The sequence below is a fragment of the Condylura cristata genome, unplaced genomic scaffold (genome assembly GCF_000260355.1).
Source record: "Condylura cristata isolate star-nosed mole 26May11 unplaced genomic scaffold, ConCri1.0 scaffold00003, whole genome shotgun sequence".
In the NCBI taxonomy this organism is placed as follows: Eukaryota; Metazoa; Chordata; class Mammalia; order Eulipotyphla; family Talpidae; genus Condylura; species Condylura cristata.
The window spans coordinates 1,844,581-1,858,337 of NW_004567104.1; the positions used below are offsets into that span (position 1 = coordinate 1,844,581).

A 13,757-nucleotide genomic window follows, 5' to 3' on the forward strand; every position below is an offset into this window, starting at 1 on the left:
GCTAGAAAATATGAGGAAGTTCCATGTTTACAGTCTACACTGGTGTTGGTTTAATATCAGCACCTGTGTTGTCATTGCCTATTTAAGTCACTTCTGTGAAGAAAGCATCTAGAAAGTTATATTTATATGTCATCCCTAGTTTGGGCCTAAATTATAGTTCTGGACTGGAAAAAAAAAGCATTTGAGTTATTAATGATAAATTAACTATTAACTAAACATGTTAATAGGCTGTCATCTTCTCTTTAAATTTGCTTCCAGCTTTTAAGAAATTATGTTTACACCATCCTGTTGTGTCCAGTTCTTTTTAATCTTAAACTCTGGCTTTTCTGCTTCAGTGATCTGGATAGTATGCTCCAAAAGCTTTGAAAAGTTGTTGACTTTTAAAATTGATTAATCCTGTGTCAAAATCACACAATATTGACTGTCTTATAAAATATACCAAATAGCAGCAATAGTCACTTAGAAGTTACATTAACGTTTAGTCAAATTTCACATTTGAAATTGTCTTGTAAGTGTTCTCAAAAAAAAAAGTTTCAGAAAAAATTAGAAAATTTTTAGAATACTTCTGAAATTCAGAAGTAGCCAGAAGAATTTAGTTTTTTTTTTTTTTCTTTTTGAAGGGAAAGGTAAAGTAATATAGTTAACCCTTGAATAATTTTGGGTTACGGACTATAATTCCTCAATAATCAAAAATTCAGGTCTTTTATCTAACATCCTTTTATCTCCACCTGCCCCCCGCCCCCATGCTGTGATCTGTATCCTTGGGTTTCAGATCAGGATTCAACCAAATGATATCCAAGATCAGTTGATGCTGAATGTGGAACCTGTGAATAGAATAGATGAATCCATCACTTCACACTGACTGTCCAAGGGATAACTGTATTTATAAAAGGAAGATGGGACAATAAGGCAGATAAAATTTATTTCATTCTTCACCAAAAAAATGCTGTTTAAAAAGACTACATGCAAAATTTCTGGTGAACTATCACTAAATATTCTGATATCCCTGCTAGTCCTCACAAAGTATATTACCACATGAATGGAGACATTCTACTGTCCAGGACCCTGAGGTGGTTTTAGTGGAGGGACATTGTGTATTTTGGTCTGTTCTGTTAAGCTGATACCCATGAAGGGTCATGTTCTATATTCATCAGAGAAACTGAAACTCTCTGGGCTCTCTGTTAGCAGTGCAGGCTTAAAATGAATGTTGCTTTGGTGCTTTGTCCCTTTGATGACTAATAAAACTACTGGTGATAGGTTTTAGGGTACAGTTACCAGAAGGAAGATATGGTACCTGGATTTACATAACCATTATTGAGTGACTTCATTTGTTGAATATAATAATAAATGCAATATACACACACACTCTGTAAGCAAAGAAAAACAGAGGTTAGAAGGTAAGATGACTAGCCAACTCTGAGGCGGTCCCTCACCCTCAGAATCCAACTTTTCTGAAACAAGATTCAGTGACATTTAGTATCAATTGCGGGCCCTCTCTAGTGGTGCAACGGGTTAAAGCACAGTATTTGAAGCTATCCCAGCCACTGTAGCATGAGTTTGATCCCCAGCCAGGGGTTGGCCCATAAGGCAGACCTCTCCTGACCTGCCCACTGCTCCCTTCAGCAGTATACTTCAGTTGATCTACTTGTTCTGTTCCCCCACTGTCTCTGGAGAATCCTCTCGCCTCCCACCACACCTCTGATCTGTACCCCAGTTCTGTATGTATAAATAAAGCTTTTAAAAAAAAGTATAAATTGCTAGCTAGTGATGCATTTTTGCATCAGTCATTGAGAAGAAAGATGAAATGTTCTTTAATAATTGTGTGATGTTAAAATAGGAATGTTGGTTATTTGTTTTCTTTCTAGCTTATATGACTTCTTGTAGATCTTAGGTATTAGGCCCTTGTTGGATGTATTATATGCAAATATTTTCTCCTATTTGGTTGGATGTCTTTGTTTTTAGTTTCTTTCACTGTTCTAGAGCTTTTTAGTTTGATGTAATACATTTGTTTATTTTTGGTTTGGTTTTGCTTTAAGTCCCCAAAGAAGCCTGGGTCATGAAGTGTGTTGTTTCCATATTGTATGATTTCAGGTCTTATGTATAAGGCTTCAACTCATTTTGAGTTAATTTTTATGTATGATGTGAGGTAGTGGTCTAGTGTCATTCTTTTACATGTGACTGTTCATTTTCTCATCACCATTTGTTGTGATGAGACTTGCCTTTCTCCATTGTATGTGCGTGACTTCTTTGTCGTAAATTAACTACTCATGTAAATGTGCATTTATTTATTGGCTCTCGGTTCACATCCATTTGTTGATGTGTTTATTTATAGTTCACTGCCATACTATTTTGACTACTGTAGCTTTGTGACATAATTTGAAGTTGGGATAGTGTGATGCCTTTGTTCCTTCTTTTTACCCCTAAGATTGTTTGGGATCATTTATGGCGCCATATGAACTCCCTCCTCCCCCATTTCATGAACAATTCCTTTATAACTTTTATAGACGTTGCATAGAATCTGTATATTGCTTTGCATAAGATTACCATTTTCCATTTCTTTGTGTTTTCTTCTGTTTAACAATGCCTTCAAGTTTTCATTGAACAAAAAAAGTGGCAGAAGAACTACATAGCCACTTCACAAGGAAGATATACAATGAGCAACAAACACTTGAAAAATACTTCATCATCACTTGCTAGCAGGGAAATGTAAATCAAAACCGCAGAGAGATACTACTTGACATCCATGAGAACAACCCATATCAAAAGTACAGAAACAATAAATCCTGGTGCAGATGTCAAAAAAAATGAACTTGCATACATGTTGGTAAAATTTAGTCTGGAAAACAATATGTAGGTTTCTCAAAATATCCCACACCTAAGTATTTAGCTGAGGAATGCAGAAACACCAATTCAAAAGGATATACACACTCCTGAGTTCACTGTAGCACAATTTGTAACAGCTATAAATATGAATGCAGCCTAAGTGCTCAGCAACAGATCACTGGATAAATATGTGGTATATTTACACACAATGGAATATTATTCAGCTATGAAAGAGGAGAAATCATGCCATTTGCTAAAATGGATGGAACTGGAAGGAGTTATGTTAAGCAAAATTAGTCAAAAGGAAAAAGACAAAATACTGGATTATCTCACTCATGTTGAATATAATTAAGGTAAAGAAAGAAACAGACAAAGCAAATGCCAAAACCTGACTCTAAAATTGAAACTACCATAGGAAGGAAAGGTTGGGAGCTGTAAGCAAAAGGAAGAAGGGCTCCAAAGCACTATGTTGGGGGTGCTTTGTTGATTGGTATAGTTACATATATCTGAATGGGTATGAACCTATTCCCCTAAATCATACACAATAACTGTAAACTGTTACCTCTGTCAAAAAAATAATGCAAAAAAACTATAGTGATTTAGGAATCAATCCAAAAATGTCAGAATTCTTTTATTTTGTTGTTATTTTCTGTTTTGGTTCAGCAGAGAAAATGTTTACTGAGGACTAGCTCTATGCCTCTGTTAATTTGAGCTCTGGACTTTGACGTTATGATTGCCCCAGAAAGACAAAACACAGCACAGCTTTTGCTCCTAAGCAGCTCAAATTTCAGGAAACCAGAAAGCTCGAGAGAAAAGCAATTGTCTTGTTATACCGTCTTTGATAATAAAGGCATCTACACAATGCTAAGGATAAAGGAACAGTGATGTCATCTTCAAATAGCTGAAACAGTAGGTGATCAAAGGAGCTTATCTTTGAAGGATATGTTGATTTAAGAATGTGTAAGATAGGAAGAGAGATGGAAGAGTACTTAGAAGATGTTTAACAAAGGCAAGGGAAACCATGATCATCTCCTGTATGGACAGAATCCAGAAAAACCTTTCCTCCTTTATTTACACATTTAAACAGGGAGGTTAAACATACACAAATTACAAGTTTTAGAAACTCTAGTAAAACTCAACTGACCTGTGTTGGTAAATTAAAAATTCCAACTTCAACAACGATAATACTGAAGTCTAGGCAAGAATCAGACCACCTGGAGGAGGTCCCAGAAATTCACTTGCCCCAGAAATTCCAATCCAGGAAGGTGGGTGTTTTAAATTTCCTCTTACAACAATTATACTTTCTTAGCCACACATAGGGTCTAGTGTTTGGTACAGTTCTATGACTTGATTTGAAATGCTCAGCAGTGAGTTTCCTGTGGAGAGTTGGAAGAATCTTCTCATTCCATGGTGGTACTGCTTGAAAGCCCTGGGTAATTGTGCGTGGAATCTGTTTGTATCAGTAAGCACATAAAAGCAAGTTAAAATTAGTATCATGGTAGTTTTGAGAGAAAGAAGTGGTAAAAACACCACCAGTGAGAAGATAGTAGAATATAGATCTATCCCATCACTACCTTGTGGTCAGCCTTAAAAAAGAAGTTGGTCTCAAATTTCTTGACCTCAGAACCCATACCATTCACATTAAAAAGAGTTTATGGACTTAAGCACTTTTGTGTTTTTATCAATATTTATTGTTTTAGAAATTAAAACAGAAATACTAACAATTTGTATTTAGTAATCTACTCTAAAATAAATTATATTAATAGAATAAACACTTTCATGAATAATGGCTATGTTTTTGAAATAAAAATAGAAGAATGACATGTACACTTTTTAAAAATTTCTTTATTTCCATTTATTGTGAATAATATAAGCCTTTAGAAAACTTTGTTACACAGGTCAGCAGAATACCTACCATGTTAATATTCCCTCTCCCCCAACCCCATGTTAATACACATGCACACCCACATTCTTACAAACTTGCCAGGTAGTTAATTCCTAAGCTTCTCAAAATATAGAATTTGAGGAAAATACTACAATATTTATTATTCAATTTGGAGCTGACGTTAAGTGTAAAAAATTGCACCTAAGTATTTGTTAAATAAGTAAATGTTAAATTTATTTGTGCGATGTACCTCAGTATATTAATTAAATCAAAAATTAGAATTAATCTTCTTTGCAGTCTGCCATTTAGAATATCAAATTATTTCTAAATAAACTAATATTTGGGAGCTAATATTTCCATTTCAGGAGATAATGGTTAGGACCATAAGCTCTAAGTTCAGAAATCATGTTTGAAATCCTAACAACAGTCCTTAGATCATAAGCAAATGAATTAACCCATAGAACTTCATTTTCCTTTTTGTACAATAAGAATATAACAATAAAGGTTCATAATCTTTTATGAACCATATCCAAAATTGAAACATTTCAGAAAATTGAAATTTTATTTATGACTCATTAAACAACAAAAGGTGACAAAAGCTCTTTTCATTTACCCTCTCTGTATGACTAGTTGTATGTTTTGCTATAGAAGTTTAATGTGTTTGATTCTGAAGTTCTGCCTTCAACTTTGTTTGGTCTGAATACATTTAACCATTGATTAACACATAGGTAGGGATATTGTTGTCTCCCAAAAATCTCTCTCCACTACATCAATTTGAAAATCCTCATATAACTTAGAATCAGCCAACCACCATCCCTGTTTGGTTGAATCTATGAATATAGAACTTACAGTTAGAAACTCACAGTTCAAACCTATGCTGTGCAAAAGCCAACTGTGTTGGAATGTTTCATAATAAATATGAATCCTAAACATCTTGATAAGATGGATAAGAGATTAAAAACTGATATCTCTATGCCCGAATTAAACTATATATTTACATATGTGTGTATAGTTATTATGTAGAATACTGATAAACACAAAGTACCATGTTGGGTTTGTTAAATAGATCAGGTAATATTTCCAAATGTGCTTAGAAATAAATAGAAGTAAAGCACTTCTTATTTTACTAAACTTTCTTCCATGTCAGTGGTAGGAAGGATTCTTATTTTTCCCTCTTGCTTTAGTTAATAGAAAAAATGGGAAGGTACTGGTTTCCTGCTTCATATCAGGGAAAACTGTACCTTTCTTAATACTAAAAAGGTTTGGAAATTGAAATTTTCAACATTAGTGGTTTTGTTATTTTTTTCTGTGATCCTAACACTGCTGAACCCTAGGAATTCATCAGTAGCAAGCCCAAGTCTTAATGTTTGCATCATCAATGGTCTAAAGGGAAAGAAGCAGTTGACTCAGGCATTGTACAGATATTCACCTTTACAAAAATTCAACCCAGTCATGGTGTCTAATTTGATCTCCAGATGAAATAAAGGACTTTCAATTACTTTGAGTTTCAGGCAAACAACAAATAACTCTTCTACAATATTATATCACAAATATTGCATGGGACACACTAAATACAGAATACTCATCCCAGCCAGCATTTGGGACAATCTGAGAATTTTAAAAAGTATTTATGTATTTCATGTTTATCTGAAATTCATTTGTAAGTGAACATTTTGTATTTTTCACTTCCTAAATCCTGCATCTGTGACTAATTGTGGGCTATTTTCAGCCATCTTGGAAAGTTCTGAGAAGAAAATAGTTGTTTCACTCAAATTGGACAATTCAATTTAAAAAAAATAATTTTTTTTTCATAGGTATAGGACGGGTTAAGGGAAACTAAGGGAGTTTTACACCCCTGGCTGGAAGAAATTCCTATCCCAAGGCAGTCTCATAGACCAAGAAGAGGGAAAGAAATAGCCCCCCTCTCATCTTCACCCTACCCTGCCCTGCAGTCTCTTGAGAGTGTCCTTCCCCAATTAGAAGTTAGCAGACAAGGGGACCAGAATCCCTCACCTGTCGCTACCATGTGGAAGCCAGTGGGTGGAGAATGAGTAGGTGGAAAAAGTGGGGAAGGAAGAAGGAGAAGGCAACAGTCTAAAATTTGAAGGTTAAAGGAAAAAAAGAAAATCCATACTACCACTGATTTCAATACAAAATTACTTTGGCTTCTATGAAATGCTGATTATTTTTTCCTCTTTGGGATGATTACAATTTCTTATGTCAACTAGATGAATAGAACTACAGCATATCACTCTCATCTTGTGCCTGAGTCCTGTTTCTTCCTGTTGACCCTAGAAATGAGCACCTCCTTATACTTCGCAGCCCTGGCGCCTCCCTGGGCTCAGGTGCTGGCTATCCCATGCTTATAGACTGGCCATCCCTCGGCCTGTCAAGTCAGGAGGCACCGTCCCAAATGAGTCCTGGACCTTTGGCACTGCTCTTCCTCAAATGGTTGTCTCTGTCCACACAAGACAAGGCTATGTTACTGGAACAAATCCTCTGACCAGAGAGGCTTTCATTTTGTTAAAGAAAATATTTTTTTAAGAGTGTGATACTAACTAGCTAACTGGGGAGCAGTGAAATAGCCAGGATATTCAAACCGCTGTGCCAGCCCCCAAAGTGGGAACTCCGCCAAGTCCCTTCACATAAATGCTGAGACCACCTGAAGAGTAACTCAAGCCCTTCAGGCATGTACAGCCTGCACACAAGGTACACCAGGGTGTAGATGAGAGTTCATTCATAAACACCTTTTATCTTTCAGTATTTAAAGTACATTTCAGACTATCTGACCCTGGGGTTCCATCTCGATTCCTGTCTGATCGCCATCCTTTCTCCTGTCCCCATTGCAGTTTCCCAGACAAGGCCTGCAGCAGACCCAGCAGCAGCAGCAGACAGCCGCCCTGGTGCGGCAACTCCAGAAGCAGCTTTCCAGTAAGTCCCCTGTCTGTCCCAGAACAAATGGTTCAGAATAAGCAAGCAAACACAACATTGGTGGCTCCCACAAACACACAGTGTCTTCTTCCTCAGTGCCATTTTCATCTTTGCTTTCATGCAGACTACTTTTGCTTTAGATCTGACTTGAAGCCTGCTTTTCCTGGAAAAGGTCCAATCTTCTTGAATTAGGTGATGATGTCTTTTGCTTCCATCAGAACTAAAAATGTTTCTTTCATTTGGGGAGCCCCTATAGAACTGCAAATGCCTTTTTTATAAATCTGGACAGTTCAGGAAACAGCTCCACTCACACCCTCAGCGATACAGATGATTGAGGCTGGGTGCTTCCCAAAATCTCTGGCCAGCATCATCCTTCCTATCTCTTGCTCATGGGACTGACTGTTATTACCACTGCACCATCTTCCCCTTCCTGAAAATGACTCAGAAAATTAGAACATACAATATCACAGACAGCCTAACAAGGTCATGCTTTTACTCCAGTAACCTTGCCTGTTACTCTCATGTCTCACCTTTTTTTTTTTTTTTTTTAAATAACATTCTGCCTCTCAGATTGCACTCCAAGGGCCCATTTTCTCACATCTCATCCCAGTGCTAGCAGCATCCCCAGGCTAATAGATCACCCCGGTGTTGGAGCTGGAGGGCAGGAAATTCTTTTAGAAATGAGAGCCACCCCCTTTGATGCAAGGAATATTGGCCTGGAAGTTAGGAGACTTAAAATCTGGTTCCAGCTCTACCACCATTTTATGAATTAAGTGGTGAGAGTGAGACTTCGGGTTTTTCCACTCTCAGTTTATGTGCTTCTGAGGAACAAACTAAAGGGCCAGTCCTCTAGGCAGCAATATGGGCCTGGTAGGATATTTTAAGGAAAAGGGTTAAATTATGGTTAGGGACAGGTTGGTTTTAATTTTTTTCACTGCAGTGATATCTGTTTATATTATTTATTTATTTATTTATTTACTTTTTGAGGTTACATTGGTTTACAACATTGTGTGTGATTCAGAGGTGCAGGGCACACCCTTCCGTCTCAGATACAAGTCACCTCACCATTTCCTCCTGTGTGTGGTCCATGTTGGTTTCCCTGCAAAGAGAATACCTTTCTTACACCATGTGTCTCAACCAGGACATAACCAATCTTTTTTTTTTTTTTTTCCCCCTTTAGAAGTATTTCCCTCTTATAGCTGCATTTAATTGTAGTGACATGATGTAAGTCAATCTTGTTTCCCCACTGCTATTTAATCGATGTGGCCTATTAACAAATGTGTGGTTAAAATTTCATTGTGTCTCATTAATCTCAAGTTTCATATACTTACATGACTTTAAAAGGATACAATTTTAAAGCAGAAATGATATGTTTATATTTTGGATTTTGTTCTACACTTTAGAAATATGTGCTGGTGACATTTATGGAGTAGCCCCTACTTGGGTATTTAGGGAGTATATTTACTTGTTTCCTTTTCCCCAGAATTCATGGAATTGCAACTTTTTTGTTTTTTATAGCCACCATTCATAGAGCACTTTCTTGGGTCTAGGCACTATGACACTTTGCATGTAGTAATTCACTTAATTTTTAAACCCTACCATCTATGAGGTACTATTCCTCTCATTTATGAGAGAACAACTAAAGAACAGGGACATGACTACTTTCCAGGGTTATTCAGGTGGCAGTAACAGACAAAACTGGGACTTGCAATCCAATTTGGGGCCAGCCTGGTAGTGCAACGGGTTGGAGTTTAGCACCCAGAAACTAGCCGCAGTAACTTCACAAGTTCTATCCCTGGCCCAGAGGTGACCCACATGATGCAGCAGACCTCTCCTGATCCCCCGCTGCTCCCCTCAACAATGTTCTTTGTCGATCTGCCTGTTCTGCTCCCCACTCTGACTCTACTGACTCCTCTCACTGCCCCTGCAACTCTAGCCTGTACCCCAGTTCTGTATGCATAAGTAAAAATAAATCTTTAAAAAAAAAAAAGAAAAGAAATCCAACTCAGAGCCCCTCTCTTAACCTCTTCCACTTTACTGCTGGTATAGCAGTTACACCAACCTCTCTTTGTTATATAACGATAACTAAGCTGTGCCACCCACTACACAGCTCCTGAAGACTTCTTTGCATACTAGCCCACATGAAAGGGGCCTTGGATTTGAAGTCCCACCCAAGTTGTACAGGAATAGCTGTTTCTAAAACTCTGTCTTTGATTGTACTTTCTGTTTTGTCTTTTTTTCTGTGTGTATGAGGGTGCATACATATGTGTGTAGGCCCACTCTGTGTTGACACAGTCACTTCTGTGCATGCCTACTCTCTGTTAAAGTAGAAGTAACAGGGGCCAATGCATTATCTCAACACTATCGCCATGACACTCGAGTTCTTTGCCCCGGCCAGGTAGCTGAGCCACATATGGTGCAGCAGACCTCTCCTGTCTTGGCCACTGCTCCCCTCTGCAGTGTATTTCAGTAGATCCTCCTATTCTGCTCCCACTCTTTCTCTGATGAACCCTTTCACTGCCCCCAGCCCACACTGTTTTTCTAAGCTTAATAAATCTTTAAGAAAAAAAAAATTGTAAAAAGTAGAACATTGGAATATAGTGTCATGTAGGTTTTTCTAGTGCATCATTGTAAGTCAGAATCCATACATAATAAATTGTATCTACCACCAAAAGTGCAGTACCATACAGTTGACCCTTTTGCCCAACTTACGCTCCCCTTCCCTTTTGGTAACTGCCAGTTTGGGCTTGTAATATAAAGTTTTTGTTTTATTCTTTTTTTGTTTCTTTAAATAGCATAAATGAGTAAAATCATACAAAGTTTGTCTTACTCTTTCTGACTTATTTTACTATGCATAATACTTTCTCAGTGCATTCATGTTGCAAATCATGCCAACATTCTTGAACTGTTCTCGCTCTGCATCTTATGGTTATTTGCAGAAAATTGTCCAACTTCAAGTTACTTTTTTCTTACACATTATAATTTCCATGTTAAAATAGAATCTCTGGCATGCTTTTAAAAATATTATAAGAACACTCAGTGTGTTGATAATATTTATAGTCCTTTTGTATTTAGTAGCGAGTCATTTCAGTTCAGAGAAGAGAAGTTGGACAGGCCCATTCCCCTCACGCCAAAGCCTGTGCTTTCCTGAGCCAGTACTGAGAGAGAACAGGCCCCTCTCAAGTATACTTGCCCCACGCAGTTCGTAGCCCCTCTGCAGAATGCCGGGATGCCCTCAGCTGAGGCACCCTACCTCTGGCTCGTGCTGTAATCCCAGCCTGGCAGTCTGTCCCTCTGTTCCTGAGGCTGGGGCTGAGAACAGTGACAAGAGGGTAATATCCATCGGTGGCATAATTTTACACCTGTAATTTTATATAAATTTATTTTTCTCACTAGGTAACCAGCCACAGCAAGGAGTGACTCCCTATGGGCACCCATCTCACTTCTGAATTTGGAGGAGAACAAGACGTGAAGTTTTGTGTTTGCACTGAAAAATAGAACATCAGATTTAATGCATCAATCATTTTTAAAAAAGTTCCTTAGTTATTTCATTTCTTTGAAGTTTTCCTATATTTTCCTGTACATTACATACAAAGGTTAAACTTTAAACAAAAAGCAGAGAAAGGGATGTAGTATGTTTTATTTGCATTTCACTTTCAAACAGGCTTTGAAATGTGCATCATTTCTACTTACTCCATGAAGAGTTTGATAGCAGATCTTTGAATTTGGTGCTTTTTTTCTTTGAGTCATAGAAAGAATTAATTATTGTGAAATTTAAAATATATATGTATTCATTAGTGATTTTGTTTTTCACATTCTCCCAGACCAAACTACTGATTTGAAAGTCAAGTCAGATCTTGACAGAAAAACGACCCATTTATTCTGTATTCACCTATGATGGTGAAATGGACATTTATTTGCATCGCTCTAATTTGAAATGTTTGTAATTTCATAAGCACTTTATAAACTTTGTTCTTATTTATGTAGGATTTCTCTTTGCTTTTGTTGTGGTCAAAAGGTGCTGAAGCAGATTGTTCCCTAGTACTTAAACTTCTTAGACCAAGAACTTAAACCAAGTTTTTGTGAGAGACATCTTAATATCTGAGAGCCTATTTGAAGTAGTTAGACATCGAATTTATTGTCAGTGGCGAGATCATTGACCAGAGTCTTTGTGAGGTTCAACCTGTAAATTATAAAGGCCCAGACCACAGTGGAAGTACTCCAATTATTTATTACCAGATTTTGGCAAGAATGACTGTCCAATTTCGGTTCTCCTGAACCTCATGCCAACTTGAGAAAAAAGGTCTCACAGGTAGCCTGAGATTCCAGTATGTGACCTCAACCTGGTTTCCAGAGAATCTGGCCGGCCCCAAAGTCCAGAAGGCTATGGTTTTCACAAAAGATGTATTTGCTGTTTATTTTGTATGGTAAGTATTTGCTATTTTCAATTATTAATGTTGGTGTCAGTCTTGGTTGTGTATTGCATATACTGTATTTATAAATTGGTGCAAAAAGCACAAGTAAATTATACATCAAATTTATTATAAAGAAATAGTAACTATTTTAACTTTGTTCAAGTATGTGGTAATTTGCTCCTATTAGAGTAAAAAATACAGTAAATTATTATCAGTTTGTGTAACTTAAGAGTATTCCATATGATATTTTTTTAGATTTAGATGCATAAAATTTTGAATGTGAAAATTGCAGGGCATTTTAAAACATAGGTGGGGGATATTCCCTTGTTCTGTGTTAATTCATTTCTTTTGCCATATGATATTACATGTAATGTAGTCAAGCATACTGTGAATAGATTTGTCAATAATGAGCAAACCATGTAGAACTACTTTTTTTAATGTAGCGAATTTAAATTTAGTAGTTCATTTCTTTTGCAAATCATTATATAAATGATTTATACCTTCCTAGGTGAGTTACTCATTGCAAAGTTTGACACATGCCAACAACCTCAAAAACATGTCCGCTTACTTTGCTGTGGCAGCGTCCATGTGAACTGCTTTGTACACTGTGAACCTATTTCACTCCAGCCTGCTCATTTCGTGTTTACTCTGGGCTGGAAAAGACTTTGCCAAAACATTAAAGACCATTCTTTTCACTAAATAACATATTCTATCTTCTTTCAGAAGATAAATCTTTACATTTCAGCTAGCTGGTTTTGTATATCAGGGTTGTTGTTTTTTCTTTCTTTCTTTCTAGAGCATTCTTAGAAGTTACAAAGTTATTTTTCTTCAAAGTAATATATCCATATAATGACTGCCTTGGCAAAACAACCGAAATGTGAATGTTGTGCCTAGTGAATGAGTCATGTTTTGTCTTGATTGTTGTCGTCTCTTTTCAACAATTATTGGTATTAAAATTGCCATTTTTCAGTTTGAACAACATTTATTAGCTCAATATTGCAAACAGCAGTAATACTGTTTCAACAATGAGTGTTGTAATTGCATAGCATTTATATGCACTTTATATCTTTCAGTTAGTGAAGTTAATTTATTAATCATTTTGCACATGTAATCTGTGGGATACACCCTTTTTGTTGTGTGTGTGTGTGTGTGTGTTCAAGGTGAGGAAGCTAAGTGATAGCAAGGCCATATAATTCAAAGATCTTATGAAAATTTGAGGGAAAACTTAGAACTGGTTTCCTCCTTTGCATTACAAAGAAAACAACTGGAATATTTAATCTAGTCATCACATTTCCTTCCACTTAATCCTCTATCCAAAGAGGTTTCCTTTTCAGCAGATGCATTACTTTGCATTACTAATTGCAGAGGAAAGCCCCATATTTTGACAGAAAGTAGTAATTTGCTAGAGTAGAAAAAGAGAAAATTATTTTAGGAAGAGATGGTGACCCTAAATTCCCTTAAAGAATTGAAATTGAAAAGAGTTGGACATTAAGAAACCCTAAGACACTCTACACTCATTCTTACATTTCTCGTTCATTTACTCCCCTTAGTCCAGAAATCGAAGGACGTGACTGTTAGCATGAGTGTACTTTCAGTTCTTGTGGCCAATTTGTGTACACAATTTGTGCAGCAATCATTAGGCCACTTCTTGGGTGGACCAGCTGAAAGTTGGTGATGAAAACACAATGAAATGAGCTCCCCCA

At 36.8% G+C, this 13,757-nt stretch overlaps 1 protein-coding gene across 1 annotated transcript in view; it reads left to right on the plus strand.

Moving 5' to 3' along the window:
- MED12L (mediator complex subunit 12-like) overlaps positions 1-11,387 on the plus strand; it is a 347,532-nt gene extending 336,145 nt beyond the window's left edge. The window contains exons 42-43 of the mRNA XM_004675377.2: positions 7,558-7,639; positions 11,036-11,387. Of these exons, the coding sequence (XP_004675434.2) occupies positions 7,558-7,639; positions 11,036-11,088 (135 nt within the window). The 3' untranslated portion in view covers positions 11,089-11,387. The remainder of the gene's footprint in view (positions 1-7,557; positions 7,640-11,035) is intronic.
- Positions 11,388-13,757: the final 2,370 nt, after the last annotated feature.